This window comes from Molossus molossus, unplaced genomic scaffold (genome assembly GCF_014108415.1).
Source record: "Molossus molossus isolate mMolMol1 unplaced genomic scaffold, mMolMol1.p scaffold_m16_p_3, whole genome shotgun sequence".
NCBI classification, from domain to species: Eukaryota; Metazoa; Chordata; class Mammalia; order Chiroptera; family Molossidae; genus Molossus; species Molossus molossus.
The window spans coordinates 72510649-72528773 of NW_023425366.1; the positions used below are offsets into that span (position 1 = coordinate 72510649).

The window sequence follows — 18125 nt, forward strand, 5'->3', positions numbered from 1 at the left end:
CATATTTAAGTTGAACACTTTATGGTTATTTTCTTAAACCCATTAGAAAACTGTACAAGTCAACCTAATTGGCTTGTTCATGTAAAATATTTTACTTTACCCAAACAGAAGCAAATAAATCTTTGATACTAGTTCCAAATTCCTGATCTTTATATATTCTATCCAACAAATGAGGCATCTTCTTTTTCCCAGCTTTTATCTTTGCTGAACCTATATGTTAAAAAGCAAAAGAATTTTATGACATATTTAAATAACTAAAACACATATATAAACATACATACACATCCTAATAAACCTAGTTTGCTTGGAATGCCAAGTGAACTATTTTTGAACAAGCTAAACTCAATCTAATTAAATAAAAGTTAAATTCTTCTAACAGTGTTGTCCTAAAGAGTCTTCTGTTATAATGAAAGTGGTTTGTGTCTGTACTGTATAATAGCTTAGCCATTAAACACTTGAAATGTAGCTCCTATGACTGAGTAGATGAATTTCTAATTTAATTTAGTTTAAAATTTAAATAGCCACATGTAGCAAGTTACTACAGTATTTGACAGCATAGTCCTGAAAATATAAAAGAGTTATCTTTAATGTTACTAAAACAGTTTGTGCCAATGCAATGTACTGCCATTAAGAGAATATTTGATTTCTCTAATGTTACATGTTTTTGTTAGTGTTTGTAAAAGAGTTTCAATAGTTATTATTTTATCTTAAAACAATTCTATGAGGTAGTACATATACTAAATAATGTGCTTAGATATAATATGCTTTATTCTTTAAGAAAATTTATGAACTGTAGATATAACGCATTTTAAAAAATAAATGACAAGGAACAAAAATATGTGTAAATGGAAGTCTGGTACATAAATAAAATGTTATCTGGCCACATGAAGCTTCATTTGTTCAAATAATACTCATATTTGTTGAAGTAATATTCATATTTATTCAAATAATAATCACATATTTCTGCATCTTCATGACAGAGAGAAATGTAGTTCAAGCATATTCTGAGAATGAGGGAGGAAGGTGGGGTGAGGAACCTACTGTACTTTAATTTAATTAAGTATATCATTATAGTCACCTTTTATATGCTGTGGAAAGCATGAAAGTGGTATTAATGTAGACCATGCAATAACTGCGACAAAAACAAAACGAATCCACCAAGTCTGTAGCCAGTGTTCATTATTGTAACTATCTCCAATGCTTTAATAGAGAAAAATGAAAAATGTCAAGTTTGTGTATTTTATTACAAACAAAACCATAATTGAAAGAGAAAGAAAAAGATAGAGAAATGAAACATCTTTCTGTTACTGCGTTCCTGTTGCTTGTTTTGCTGAGTGTGTGGTTGTGAGTCCTCCAATTGCGCAGTTCCCTTTTGTCCTATAGAATCCTAAATGTTTTCCCTTTCCTTCTCCCCTGTCCACTCAAGTGATTCTTTGAGTAGGAATTCTGTAATCTTTTTAAACTTTTTTCTCTAACATAAGTTATGCATTTGGAAGACTATCCCTTTAAATCTCCCCTGTCTTGAAAATGATTCCTACCCCTTTAAATCACGCACCTAGACCTTTAGTGAAAACCTCCACTTTAAATTGCACAACTAACCCTCTAAATCATATTTATTATGATATATATATCTTATAGTTTCCTCTCTGAACTCTCAGACTAACAGTGAATTATGCTTCCAGTAATCTACCTAATCTTCCTTAGGACCCTTTATTAGCCATTATCTTTTCTCTGACCTGCAATTTTTCCTGTTCCACCTTTGTAAACCACAAAGCCTCACAGTGAGCAGAGCGCGATGGGAATGTGAAGGATCTCGTGCTGGGTTTTTTAAATTTTCTCTTTTTACTCACATTCATTTTACAATTTCAGCATTCTTTGTCTTCATTAATACTGGGGCTATGATTTGTGTGAAGAATTTTCATAATTGTGAAGTTATTTTGTACCATTTAGAGAGAAGATTTAGGGAAGTTTATTACTACACCGCTGCCATTGTCTTCAGTTTCACACACATTTAAGACCTTGTCCAACCAGCCATGGTGGGGAAATGCCCATATCCCCAGGAACCACAGGTCTGGAGGTGCTAGTTTCTCTCACAGGTGACTCTACCTACTGCCAGCAGACAGCTGATCAGTGGCTTACTTACAGGCCTGTTCTCTCACAGAATGTGGAGAATACCAGTTTTATTGACGGGCCAACTCCTTATCCATTGCTACATTATTCAGGGATACCAACTCCAAAGTGCAATGACACAGGGTTGCAATCTTGATTTCCACTATCCAGTAGGTATAAGCATAAGCTATGCCTAGAAAGTTTTGATTCCAGATTGCCACTAGAGGTACAAATTTCCTCGTTATTTATAATTTTCAAAAATGTTCTTTTTTTAGCTTTTGAACCCAGCTATATATCCTAACTATATGCATTTTATTACATATAATATGATTATTACATTTGTGTATAAATTGAGTACCTAAAAATTAAGAAAAATGAACTTAAAAAACTACAAAGTATAAGCAACAAATTTAATAGAATAACATATAAATAAGACAAACTTAGAAATCAACATTTCCTTCTACTAAAAATAAATGATTAATAAAGGTAATAATACAAAGATTCCATGCACAACATGAAATCAGTGAAAATAAGTGAAATCAGTAGGAATAAGCTAAATAGGATATCTTCAATAAATAAAATCATAAAATTTTAGTGAAGGGCATAAAAGAAATGCAGAGAAAATAGAGCAACATACCATATTTTTGCATGGAAAGATAATAGTTATTCCCATTTTGAAACATAAATGCAAGTATTTCAAATCAAAATGCTTTTATTGTAACCTGCAGTTATCAAATTTACCTAGAAAATAATTTTGCAAAAACAGTCCCTGATTTTTTTTCCCCCATATCCTCACTTGAGGACATTTTTGCATTTACCTTCAGATAGAACAGGAGAGAGAGAGAAACATTGATGTGAGAGAGACACATCAAGTGATTGCCACCCACACGACCCCAACCGCAGCTGGGGACAAACTGCAACTGAGGTACATGCCCTTAGCGGGAACCAAACCCAGGAAGGACGCTCTGGTCCACAGGCCCACACTCTAAACACTGAGCCAAATCAGCCAGGGCAGTCCTGATTTTTAATGAATAATAATGAATAGGGATTTATTCATCCAAATATCAAATTATATGATAAAGTTTTTAGTAATTAAATATAATTAGTTGTATTTAGTAGTTATATGTAGTTAACTCAGTTATTTTACTTATTTAGTTATTAAAACATTGTAGTATTGGCATTAGGTACAATAATATATCAGAAAACAGATTAGACAAGAGAGGAAAAACTCATTTATAAAAAAATTTAATTTATGATAAAGATGGTATTTAATCATTAAAAAATAAATTAATTTTTAAAAATGAAATTATCCAAAATGTCATTAGTACAACTAGATATCCCTTTGAGAGAAAAATAGAATCTTGGTCTATGTCTCATATTATATGCAAAAATAAATTGAAATTGGAAGTTAAATTTAAACACAACCAAAACAGACAAGGACACTACAAAAATAGAGAATTACAGGCAACTATCCCTGATGAACATAGACACAGAATCCTCAACAGGGTATTAGCAGACCTAATGTTTAATGTTTCAACAAAACATTAAAAGGATCATACACCATAATAAAGTGGGATTTATTCCAGAAATGCAAGCATGGTTCAGCGTCCACAATCAATCAATGTAATATACCACATTAACAAAATAAAAGATAAAAATCATAGGATTATGTCAAATGATGTCGAAAAGCATTTGACAAAATTCAAAATCCATTCATGATAAAAACTCTCAACAAAGTAGGTATAGATGAAACATACCTCAACATAATAAAGGCCATATGTGACAAGTTCATAACTAACATCATATTCAATGGCAAAAAATAGAACCTTTTCCTCTAAGATCAAGAATAAAACGAGAATGCCCAATCTCCACACTTTTCTTCAACAAAGCACTGGAAGTACTAGACAGAGTGATTAGATAAAAAACAGAAAAGAAGAAGGGAAGGGAAGGGAAGGGGAGGGAAGGGGAGGGGAGGGGAGGGGAGGGGAGGGGAGGGGAGGGGAGGGGAGGGGAGGGGAGGGGAGGGGAGGGGAGGGGAGGGGAGGGGAGGGATAAATGGCATCCAAATCAGAAAGGAGTAAGTAAAATTATCTCTGTTTGAAGATGATATGATACTATATATAGAAACCCCTAAAGTCTCCACCAGAAAACTATTAATGGCACCAAACTATGACACCATTCTATTAAGCCAGCTATTTCTGGATAATGAAGGCACTAGTAAGACCAGTGAATTCTGGAGTTATCATACTGTCACACTTCCTTTGTCTTATCATATGTTCCTTAGTTAGAGACGATATTGTGTAAGAATTCATAGGGATGAATATGGCATCTCTAAGTCTTTGAATGGTGGTGCTAGCAGAATCACTGTAGGCAGATGTTATAGATTGAAAGTGTGTGTACTGCCAAATTCATATGTTGAGATACTAACCCCTAATGTATTGGGGGTAGGGGCTTTTGGGAGGTGACTGAATCATGAAAATGGAGCACATATAAATGTGATTAAGGATCTTATAAAAGAGAGCCCAGCCTGGCCAGTGTGGCTCAGTGGTTGAGCATCGACCCATGCACCAAGAGGTCACCAGTTTGATTTCTGGTTGGGGCACATGCCCAGGTTGTGGGCCCGATACCCAGTGGGGGGCATGCAGGAGGTGGCCAATCGATGTTTCTCTCACCCTCTCCCTTCCTCTCTCTCTGAGATCAATAAAAAAAAAAAAAAAGACTATATTAGAAAAAAATTTAAAAAAAAATGTATTAAAAAAAAAGAAAGAGCCCAGAGAGCTTTCTTGCCCCTTCAGCCATGTAAGAACATAGGGAGAAGTTGGCTGTCCATGAACCAGGAAGCAGGACCTCACCAGACATCACATTTAATGGCACCTTGATCTTGGACTTCTAAGCTTGAAAAATAAATTTCTGTTCTTTATAAACCCAATCTATAGTTTTGTTATAGTAGCCTGAAAGGACTAAGATAGAGAAGAAAAATTCTTGCCTAGGATATGTATCTTTTCCTGTGAAAACAAATCTCCTCTTGGTTAAAAGAGGGCCTATATAATCACCCTTTTGACAGCTTGTCTCCCAATGAATGTGCCATATAAGGGACTCACAGTTGACCTCTACTGTTGAGAAGTCGACTGCTCATTAACAGTAATACACATTTACTGACAAATATTCATGATGAGAAATTGTCCTTTGGTGAGTAAGTCCATGTGATTGCACTCATACAAAGTCACCATTAACGTCACCATGGTCACTTTTCACATGGGCTTTTTGAGGAAGAACTGGGGTAATTAAAGAAAGAGCGAAGCTGCCCTGGCCGGTTTGGCTCAGCGGTTAGAGCGTCCGCCTGCGGGCCGGAGAGACCCGGGTTCGGTTCCCGCTAAGGGCGCGTACCTCGGTTGCAGTTTGTCCCCGGCCCTGGTCGGTTGTGCGGGTGGCAGCCACTCGATGTGTCCCTTTCACATCGATGTTTCTCTCTCTCTCTCTCTGTTCCTCTCTCTCCCTCCCACTCTACCTGAACAAAAAATGGAAAAATGTCCTCGGGTGAGGATAAAAAAAAAAAAAGAGCGAAGCTGACTAACATAAACAGGAGGGGTCATTTTGTCCAACTGATTAAAGTATATACTTCTTCCAAAGTATATATCCTCTTCATGTACCAGTTCCCAGAGGTCCACCCACAAATTCTACCTGTTATTTAGTTTCCAATCTTGTTCTAAATCTCTGGCTACCCAACTATGAATCAGTATAAATTTATATCTCAGGCCATCTATCCTTCTATGCTAAGTGGACAATCAGTCTCAAGTTTTACTCACTAGGATTTCCCTTATTTCAAGGCCACTGTTGAGTGGAGTTATAATGTAATGGTCATCCTCCTTTCTCATCTCATGACAGGACTTAATATTCACACACTCACATGTTTCCTTTCTCCTGGGAATGTTCTCTAGTATTGTTAAAATAAGTCATATGATCCAGGTCTTAAAAGCACTTTTGTTACCTGAATGACTAAATGCTACAATTCCTTATTTTTCCAATCTTTCCCTCTCCTGGACTTAATCCCATTCCACAACCTGTGATTATTTTAGAAACTATGTCCAGTGTACCCCCAGCAAGGAGATTATTTGTGCATATAGCATATAAATATGCAACCTGGTTCCTAAATCCTATTGTTACTTCTGATACTATTTTTAGTATCAGTGAGGATACTGGTTGGAAATACATGGTACACACATACTAGATAATTTGAAGAGAGACTTAACGAAATTATTTCTAGTGGGGTGGACAGAGTTTAGGAAAATGAACAAGGCGTATATCAAAATTCTGGGGCTAAGAACAGTACCAAGTAGAATTTTACATAATAAATGGAGAGAGCAGCCTAAAAGCAGCAATGGCCTTCAGAATAGCCGATCTGGATATTATGCCCTCAGGAAAGGAGCTGGGAGGATAAATGCCTGAGCCTAAATATGTTCCTGCCTTCTCATCTGTCATTGTCTCTCACTGGCCAAATATAAATGAAATCCAGAGTTTAGGAAGTTATGTTAAGGTTCTCAATACAGGTCAGTCACCTGGGATAGAAAAGACATTACAGAAGGTTTCAGAGAGATAAAGAGTGAACTTACAGAGTCAAACAAAATATATAAAACACAGTTTATTCTCTAATGCCTTATATATCCCTCTTGACGACATTTGTCTGGCAGCTACCAAACCTTCACACTAGTCTGGTTAGAACCCAGATGAGCTAGCAGGGGAGCTGGCAGCAGAACTTCCAGGTAGTATATCTAGAAAAAAATAACTGTGAAATCACTTGGCTGGTTGACAAAAATAAGAGGAACTAGTTGGCTTCTGTGTTTCATTTTTAATTAGTTCTACCTTTATATAAACCCAGAGTTTCAGAAATGGAGGGTAAATCTCTTTGTTTTCTTATAGTGGCAGAATATCAGAATATCTCCTTCGTTAACTCTACCATATCAATGAGAGAACTAAAGAAAGCAAGGTGAAGTCACACTTATGGTACTACTTCCCAATACATAATTACACATGGCCTTAAAAATGCATATTTATATAACAGAAGGAAGCAAATAATAATAAATAGAGCAGATATTTAAGAAATATAGAATAGAAAGCCAATAGAAAAAAAATCAACAAATAAATTGATTTGATTTAAATCAACAAAATTTAAAAATCCTTAACTAAACTAGAAAAAAAAGAGAAGACTCAAATAACAGAAATAAAAAAGACATTATAACTAATGCCACAGAAATAATAAGAATTATAAGAAACTACTATGAACAATTTCATGCCAACAAATTGGATAACCTAGAAGAAACAGATAAATTTCTAAAAACATAAAACCTATCAAGACTGAATCATGAAGAAATAAGTATCTGAATAGACATGTAACTAGGAGATCAAATAATTAATCAAAAACCTCCCAACAACAACAAAAAAAATCTCAGGACCAAATGGCTTCACTGGAGAATACTACCAAACATTTAAAGAAGAATTAACACCCATCTTTCTCAAACATTTCCAAAAATTTACAGACGAAGAGACACTGACAAACTCATTCTATGAGACCAGCATTATTGACCTGATAACAAAATCAGACAAAGATACTACAACAGAAGAAAACTATAGGCTAATATCCCTGATGAATAGTGATGCAAAAATCACAAACAAAATACTAGCAAAGTGAATTCAACTACATATTAAAAAGATTATATATTATGACCAAGTGAGATTTATTCCTGGAATGCAAGAATGGTTCAATATATACAAAGCAACCAATGTAGTGCACCACATTAGTAGAATGCAGGACAAAAACCACAAGATCATTTCAATTGATACAGAAAAAGCATTTGACAAAGTTTAATACATTTTATTATCAAAGCAGTCAACAAACTTGGAAGAGAAGGAAATTACCCCAACATAATAAAAGCAATATACAAAGAGCTTACCCCTAATATCACTCTTAATGGTGAAAAACTGAACTTTCTCTCTGAAGCCAGGAACAATTCAAAGATGCCTATTGTAACCACTTCTATTCAACATAGTATTGGAAACTCTGGCCAGAACAATTAGGCATTAAAAGAAATAAAAGGCATCCAAATTGGGGGGGGGGGGGGGAAAGTAATTACATCTCTGTTTGCAGATGACATAAATCTTATATTTAGAAAATGCAAAGGATTCCACATGAAAACCTGTTAGAACTGATAAATGTATTCGGCAGAGTTGAGACATAAAAATTCAACGGAAAAATCAAGTGTATTTCTATGTACTAACAATGACAATGTGTGAAAGCTGAAAAATTTGCGCTCTGACTACTACAAAACATTGCTGGAAAAAAGAGATATAAACAAATGGAAAAACATTCATGTTAATACATTTGAAGACATAATATTGTTAAAATGCCCTTAGTACCCAAAGTAATCTATAGGTTCAATGCAATCACTATCAAAATCTTAATGAAAAGTTTTGCAGAAAAATAAAAAAAAAAAAATTCTACAAATTTATATGGAATCTCAATGGACCCCAAATAGCTAAAGCAATCTAGATTAAAAACAAACAAAAACAAAGTTGGAGGCATCACACTTCTTGGTTGCAAAATACATTACAAAGCTACACTAAATAAAACAGTATGGCACTGTTATAAAAATATATAGACAATGAAATAGAATAATGAGCCCAGAAATAAACTCTCATAAATATAATCAAATGATGTTTGACAAAGGTGACAAGAACCTACAATGGAGATAGGATAGTCTCTTCAACAAATGGTGCTTGAAAAGCTAAATATCTACATGCAAAATAATGAAGTTGAACGCTAATAACATATACAAAAAATAACTCAAAATGGATTAAAGATCTGAACATCAGACTTAAAATAAAACTCATAGAAAACATAGCGGACAAGCTTCTTGACATTTGAATTAGCAATGATTTCTTGATATGACATCAAAATCACAAGGAAAAATAACAAAATTAAGACAAACAAAACTACATTGAACTTAAAAACTACACAGCACTTCTCTGATGATTAGTGACATTGACATCTTTTTATATGTCTATTGGCCATCTGTATGTCCTCTCTGGAAAAGTGTTTATTCAGGTCCTTTGCCCATTTTTTAGCTGGACTGTTTGTTTTATTGGTGTTGAGTTGTATAAATTTTTTATAAATATTGGATATTAACCCCTTATCAGATATATTATTGGCAAATATGTTCTCCCATTCAGTGGGCTGTCTTTACATTTTGTTGATGGTTTCCTTTGCTGTAAAAGAACTTTTTAGTTTGATGTAGTCCCATTTATTTATTTTTTTCTTTTGCTTCCCTTGTCTAAGAAAATATGTGAGAAAAAAATATTGATACAAGAAATGTCCAAACCCACAATACAATGTACAGGTGATGTATTATGGAGTTGTAGACTTGAAACCCGTATAATTTTATTAACCAATGTTATTCCAATAGATTCAATAAAAAATAAAATTAATAAAAACTACACAGCAAAAAAAACAATCAAGAGAGTGAAAAGGCGAACTGCGGAATGGAAGAAAATATTTGCAAATTGTGTGTCTGATAAGTGGCTATTGTCCATAATATATTTTTAAAAACTTCTTTAATTCAACAACAACAAAATCTGATTTTAAAATGGGCAAAAAACTTGAATATACATTTCTCCAAAGAAAACATACAGATGGCCAACACATATATGAAAAGATGTGCAATATCATTTATCATTAGGAAAATGAAAATAAAACCACAATACAATATCTATGTATACCTCTTAGGATGGCTGTTACTAAGAAACAAAACAAAACAGAAAATAACAAGTATTGGCAAGATGCTGAGAAATTGGAAACCTCATGCACTACTGGTTGGAATGTAAAATGGTGCAGCTACTATGGATAATAGTATGGAAGTTCCTTTAAAAAAAAATCTCATTTCTGCCTTGGCTCAGGTGGTTGGAGTGTTGTCCAATTTACCAAAAGGTCCAGGTTCAATTCCTGGTCAGGATATATACCTACGCTGCAGGTTTGATCCTGATTGAGGCACTTTCAAGAGGCAACCAATTGATGTTTCTCTCTCACAGAGATGTTTCTCTCACGTGCGCTTTTTCCAGCCTCTCTCTAAAAAAAAAAAAAATCAATAAGCATATCTTCAGGTGAGGATTTTTAAAAAATCATTTCTAGTATATACCCAAAAAGATTAAAAATAGAATCTCAAAGAGATATTTGCACACCTATGTAAATTACACAATTATTCATAATAGCCACAAGTTGGAAGTAAACCAAATGTCCATTTACAGAAAACTGAATAAAGAAAAGGTGATGTATATACATGCAATGAAATATTATTTAGCTTTTAAAAAGGAGAAAATATTGTCATATGCTACAACAGAGATGAACCTTGAAGACATTATGCTAAGTGAAATAAGTCAGTCACAGAAAAGAAAAATACTGCATAATTCCACTTATATGAGGTATCTAAAGTAGTCAAACTCTTAGAAACAGAAAGTAGCATGATGACTGCCAAGGGCTGGGGTGAAAGGGAAAAAGAGAAGTTGTTGTTCAGTGGATGTAGAGTTTTAGTTTAGCAAGATAAAAAAGTTCTAGATACCTGTTGCACAACAAGAACATAATTAACACTACTGTACTGTACAGTTAAGAATGGTTAGGATGATAGTTTATGTTACATGTTTTTTACCACAATTTTAAAAAATTAGATTCAGAATTACTAGTGAGGTTGTCATTATAAATAGTGTTTTTAAAATTATATTTCAAGCAGTAACAGTAAAAATGTACACTTTAGATGTATTTATATGTACATATATATGTGCATATCAGTAGCATTTACATACATTTTTCTAAAAATATGGTTACTAAAAATTAAATGTGCATATATATGCATATATATATATACTAAAGTATCTATCCAACAAATATTTTACACAATGTAGACAAAAAAGGAAAGAAAATGGCTTACCTTTCATCGGAAGAATGCTTCTCAGAGTTCTTAATTAGGGGAGCTCCTATCGCATAACCCAAAGCATATCCAATTGTTACTGAAGCTTCCATAATACCTATAAAATACATATTGAATATCAGACTACCATATAAGCTAGCTTTGTCACAAGATAGTAAAAGACACATCACCGAAATGGATTTCTTTTGAAAGCTTCATAGGATACTTTATTAATCAGGGTTCTCCAGAGAAACAGAACAAAGAGAATTTGTGTGTGAGAGAGAGTGAAATGATTTCTGAGCTATATTTTATTCACAGGCAACTATCTCCTGGTTATCTGATCAATATCTCTCAGTAGGAAAGACTTTTTTCTAATTTTTCTTTATTTTTTTATTCTTACACTATTACAAATAAGATATTTAGAGTGTGAGAGTTTAAGGAATTGGCGTATGCAATTGTGGGGCTGGTAAGTCAAAATTTGTGACAGGCTGGCAGGTTGAAAATCCACGTAAGAGTCAATGTTACAGTCTTAAGTCTATAAGTCTGAAGTCCATAGGGCAGGACAGCTGGCTAAAAAAACTCAGGCAGAATTTCTCTCTGTTTACTGGAGACAGATTTACTTCTTTGGGAAACCTCAGTCTTTATTCTAAAGGGCTTCAACTGATTGAATGAGGTTCACCCACATTATAGAGGGTAATCTGCTTTACTCAAAGTCTACTGATTATAAATGTTAGTCACTTCTGAAAAATATCACAGAAACATCTAGACTTGACCAAACAACTGGTTGCCATTACACATAAAATTAACATCATACATATTATCCAATGTATGTTTTAGAGAAACTCAGATAACTTCATTATATAATTGACTGTACCGTATATAATCTATATATTCAATATAAGTAAATATATGTATATTTAATATAAATTCAATATACTTTATTTCACTTTAATTTGTGGTACTAAAACAAGATTATACTTTATAATGATACATTATTGTCACCTTTGTATTTTTTATCTTAGCTGCCAGAGTGGCAAGAAGTGACAATAAAGTAGACTTCTTTCTGCAGTGTCTAGATGTGTGTGTTAATTGCTATTCAGTAGAACTAAAAGTAAAACAAGCTTATTTGTTTTTACCCTCAGCCAAGACCAATAAATCACTGCAAATATTTTTTTTTCAAAAGCAAACATATATATGAATATCATCTATTTATTCATCTATTTTAGTTTATTGGCATGACTTTCCTTACCTCTGGTGGAAAAAAATATTATTTTGGCGTAAAATGCTATTTTCTTTTAAGTCACCTTGACAATAAGTATAGAAAAATAACTTTCACTTTTTCAAAAATTATAGTTAGATAACCCTGTACAAAAAGATTATCTACAAGGACTAGAAGCTATTGCAATATAAGGAAATACAGATTATTCTGAGATATACACCAGGGTTATTTATTATAGGATACATTAGCATAAAACACTGTAAAATAAGGACACTACACTGTAGTTAATTAAATAGCATATCATTTCTCTACTTGAAGGGATGAACAAGATTGTTTGTATTAAGTTCAAAATATCAGAGCCTCCCAAAAAGACTAAGTTAATGTATACAAAGAACTGAGTTTAATGATAACCATTTAGAACCACACTTATTCTAGTACTGAAGAGACATAAAATAATGTTTCTTTCCCCCTATGGACATGATGGCAGCAACTTTCCACACATATCCCCAAAGATTAAACATACCACTAATCAAGAAATTGAATCTGGTAATTTTGTCTTTTTTTTCTAGAGGAATGAACTATAGCTTATATAATTTGATATGACATATTGTGTGTGTGTGTGTGTGTTTGTGTGTATGTGTAAAAAGTATAGTTTTTATTACTTAAGAATGCATTTTTCTGATTGTTCTATGTGTTTTAAGGTGGCCTTCAGATGATTTGTCTACAATTCCAAGTCTCAAGCAGCTCTTCAGAATTAAGTTGCTCAATGTGATTTTGAAGTTAAGCATACCAGTTACCATTTATTCCAATGTTATTATAAGAGCCAATAATTAGCATTTGTATTTCAGTTTAGATTGCACACCAAAATATAGAAGCTCAATAAAAATTCATATTGGGTAAATCTTATTAGGAAAAAAAAAAACTTGCCTAGATAAATACCAACTGTGTGTGTGCCAACATTGTCATCAACAAAGATTGTTCCAAGGACATAAAGAGGCATCCCTGCCATTCCCTGCACAGTCTGCCCAAGGATGAAGAAAATTATATATCTTGACTGGAATGGTAAGGATTTCTTGCAAGATCTGCTAGTCTTCTGTTCTTCACAAATATCTTTTGAAAAAGGTGATTTTAATATTTTGTTAAATGAATCAAAACTTAAACGTGCAACAAATATATAGTATTTTTATGAAATATTTCAATTTTTACAAGCTATTTCCACCATTTACTTTTTTCTTTTAGTTAAGATTTCATTTACATTGAATGTAGTAGTTCTACAATCAATCATCGTGCTCTCAGAAAAACACAATGATAAAATAAAGTTTGTGGGAATACTGAACAAGATGCAAAGATTATAAACCAAATAAAAATGTGAATGTATGACTATACACACACACACACACACACACACACACACACACATACACACACACACATATTGACCTAGGTAAATATACATAACTTAAATTTGTCATCTTGGTAACTCTGACTTTTGACCCAGGATAAAAGTATCTCTAATATTAGTTTTAAATTGTCTGAATTACCAAAGACTACCTTCTGAGTTTTGTTCTATACCCACTTCATCAGCACTCTACACAATAAGTTTGTGTCACTTTGATTGAATAATTTCTCATTTTATACCCACTAACTTCTAGAATATAGGCTCATAGGGACCAGACATTATACCAGTGATTTTCAACTGCTGTGACTTAAGAATTTTTAAAATGTGCAGTACCTGATTACTTAGTAGGGGTACTGACCTCTTTCCCTTAGATTGTCAAATCTAAAAAATGACAACAGCCAACACAGCAATAGCTGTCCAGTGTAACTATTTTTTGTCAGATTGGCAAAAATTATATTTTTTGGAGTGCCACAGAATTTTAGTAATTAGTTTACATGTGACACAAGATGAAAAAGGCTGAAAATCACTGCATTATACAACAAAACTTTTTGTTAGTCATTATATAGTAATCTACTAAATTTAAATTTCCTTAGGGGACAGTTTATTTCAAGCTTTTTTTTTTATTCACAAGGTGGTAAAACAATAGTAAATAAATATGTGTTAGAATTACATTTGTTATTAGCTTGGTAGATCCAAACAATGCTATTAGATAATTCTGATTATGTACATTGGATTGGAATTTAACAAATGTTCTGAAAATATTGTGAAAAATCTGTTACTATGTAGTTTGCAAAATAGTACACTAATGGAAAATTTCAGCTGGCTCAGTATTCATATGGAATATTTGAATCCATGTTAAATAGGAGGAGGTCTCCAAAATTGTGATCCAAACTACTTGATGATTTAATTTTATGTAGACATATCAGTATCAATGAGATATTTCCAACACTCTGGCCTCTTAGTTCCTTGAAAGGCTTTCTTCCTATGTAATTGTACTCCACTTACCTTAGTTACTGAATATAAACTTTCAAAAGCAATGAACTACAAAACTTCCTTAATTGCAATTTCAAGTATCCTACAAACATCTTTACCTTTCTAGCTCACTCCGCCTAGTAACCCAATCCCAACAATCCCTAAAACCTACCAGGACCTATACAATCCTTTGATCCTGCTCCTTTTCACTTTCCCAATGTCCCCTTTATATCCTTATTTCTCTTAATCATAAAAATTTTAAATCCCTTGCTCTCTTTTATATCACGCAATCCCTCAGTAAAATTGCAGTCCTGGTCAATTAAACTCTTTTCCTTACTCTACACCTATACTTTTAAAGCTGAATGTGGCCACAGAAAACACACAATCGTGCAAATCTCACTTTGAATTCATGATTATTAAACTCAAGGAGGTCCTTCAACCTCCTGCTGATCAAATATGTCCCTAGTCTACTACTCTTGCCTCCTTCTAGGAAATTCAACTTGTCTCCCTTTTTCTACAGTTCACAGTCCAGATATTCCTGCTATCCAATATCCAAAAGTAAATATTTTCCACCCATAGAATAAAACTAATCTTTTAGCACCCTTCTTCATGTTGAAAAAAAATCCTTTGTTTGGACTATAATTTCAAGAAGGGAACAGACAGTACTAGAAACACTGATGAGAGTTCAAAAACTATAACAAGTACAGAGTTTTAATTATATTAAATAACATGAATTACATTGGTAGCATGGTGAAAATCACTTCATTGCAGTGTTTAGGGTGAAAGCCATGTTAAAGTGGGTTGAAAAAAAGAATATGAGGTAAAGTCAGAAAGTATGGACATGTCTTTCAAAAAAATTTGTCAATGAAAATGAAGAGGTTTTGCAAAGTGATAAAAAGAGGACTGTGAGTTATATCTATTGTTGTTTTTGTTTTTTTAAGAATGGGAATAAGTTGAGCACATTTAGGTGCCAATGAGTAGGACCAAGAAAGAGGAAGACTTTGCAGAAGGAGGAGCAAGATCACCATTGGAATTCAGTTCCCAAGTAGACCAGAGAGAACAGGATATGTAGCAGGAGCGTAGCTCTTCCATTTTCACAGGAAGAAGAATGTGAGCATGAAAATATAGGTAGAACTATAATTGCTATGATAAGAAATTAAGGCAATTTTCTCTTATGGCATGTATTTTCTATCCAAGACAGACAGAAGATAAGTGAGGTACTGCAGACGGAATATTTTTATCCACCCCACCCCCAAATTCATATGTGGAAATCTCAATCCCCCAATGTGATGGTATTTGGAGACTGGGCTTAGGGAAATAATTAAGTCATGAAAGTAGAGTCCTCATAAATGGGATTGGTGCTTTTATAAGAAGAGACACTAGAGATCTTGCTCTCCCTCTCTCTTTTTCTCTGCTATAGCAATATGAGGACATAAGCAAGAAGAGGGTCCCTAGCAGGGACTAAATTGTCTGGTGCCCAGATCTTGAACTCCCATCCTGCAGAGCTGTGAGAAATAAATTTCTGTTGTTTAAGCCACCGAGTCTAAAACATTTTTGTTATAGCAGCCCAAACTAACTAAAACACGAGGAAAGTCTACAACACTTGTTATGAATTATGGAAGAGAGTAAACTAAAAAAGAAAAAGAAAAGAAATGCCAGGGGAGTGGATCCATTTAAGAGCATAATGAGGTTGATAGTAACAAATTCACTGTGGGACTAAAGCTGTCCTCTGTGTGATTTTTCTCTAAAACACTTATCACCAGCCCAGGAAAGACATATAGCTGGATCAAAAGTTTTCTAGCCAGGAACAAGAAAGGAAAATGGAACAGGAATCTTAGAATTATGATTGGAGTATGTTTGAAATACTCCAATATTTCATTTGAAGGAACATAAAACAAACTAGAAATGAAAATGACAACAAAGAGAATCTGATAAAGGAACAAAGTAGATGTCAATAGACTAAAGGGTCCAACAGAAGAGCTGCTGTTTTTAATTATGAGTGAGTTGGAAGAATAAGTGGGTACAATTGGAAAGTGAGATAACAGATATTTAGGAAGTTCTCAGTAAAGTGACAGTTCACTGCAACCGTGGGTATGTTGGGAGGTCAATTAAATGTAAAGATCTAGAAACTAAAGATCAGAGTGTGATACATATGTTTTTTACCAACTAATGGAGAAAATTCAGTCTTAACTGCTAAAGGATTTGGTGGAGTATGATATCTACTGTTGGTTGAGGCAAAGGGCCAGAAGGTCAACTTGTCATGAATATGGAAAACTGTGATGGGATGGGGGAAGCAGAGGAAAGGAGTGGAAGGTAGTGGTAAATGGACTGTTCCAAAGAGAACATTGAAATTCTACACACACACACACACACACACACACACAGGTGTGAACATAGAGTAGAAAATTGTTTAAGTAAGAAATAAACATTTAAACAAAGTATGTAATATATCTGCATAGATAGGTGTTTGAAATGAGCACTTGACTCATTTGACTGCAAAGACTATTTCTGCTTCTCTAATACCAAGCCGAGGGTCACCCAGTAAATACACTAAATAGGTGTTGCACGTTCCTAATCAGAAGCAGAAAATAAAGTACGTAGAATCAAGATGACATAAAGAAGACACAAAGGAAAAGAGACTGTACTATTTCTACTCAAGCAGCATTTCTCTAATGTCTCAAGCAGTGCTTCCTAACTTTTCATCCTTTCATCCTTTCTGACCTGGATAAGGTAAAGGGAAAAAGAGAAATAATGTTTTTCATTCTCATGTGTTTTCCCCTTCTTTCCATAAATCATCTTCTAGTTCAATAAGCTGTCCATTCTACAAATATAATTATATTATATATACATTCTACAAATTAATAAATAATTTACTTGAAATATTCATATTCTGCAAATATTAGAGATACATTAAAAATATATGTACATAGTATATAATTGATATACTGATATAACATATATCAATATATCATTTAATATATAAACTTTATAGTATCATAAGTATGTTAATTATATTATTATACTATGTAAATTATTATCTTTAGTATGAATTAGTTTTATTTATATGGTAAATACACATTATAAACATACATTTTAAACATCATAAGCTTATACACACACACACACACACACACACACATACATACACCCTCATGCCTTTTTCTTTTTTTTTTGTTTTTGTTTTTGTTTTTTTATCCTCACCCGAGGATATTTTTCCATTTTTTGTACAGATAGAGTGGGAGGGAGAGAGAGTAAGGGAGAGAGAGAAACATCGACGTGAAGGGACACATCGAGTGGCTGCCACCCGCACGACCAACCAGGGCCGGGGACAAACTGCAACCGAAGTACGTGCCCTTAGCGGAACCGAACCCGGGTCTCTCCAGACCGCAGGCCGACGCTCTAACCGCTGAGTCAAACTGGCCAGGGCGCTCATGCCTTTTTCCATATGTCTTGCTGAAGCCCAGTTTAAAGTTGC

General features: G+C 33.8%; 1 protein-coding gene across 1 annotated transcript in view; it reads right to left on the minus strand.

The window, feature by feature from the left end:
• Positions 1 to 18125, minus strand: part of SLCO6A1 (solute carrier organic anion transporter family member 6A1) — a 111264-nt gene that overhangs the window by 80777 nt on the left and 12362 nt on the right. The window contains exons 3-6 of the mRNA XM_036279694.1: positions 13207 to 13389; positions 11082 to 11178; positions 1079 to 1200; positions 101 to 210 (exon numbers count right to left, since the gene is read on the minus strand). Of these exons, the coding sequence (XP_036135587.1) occupies positions 101 to 210; positions 1079 to 1200; positions 11082 to 11178; positions 13207 to 13389 (512 nt within the window). The remainder of the gene's footprint in view (positions 1 to 100; positions 211 to 1078; positions 1201 to 11081; positions 11179 to 13206; positions 13390 to 18125) is intronic.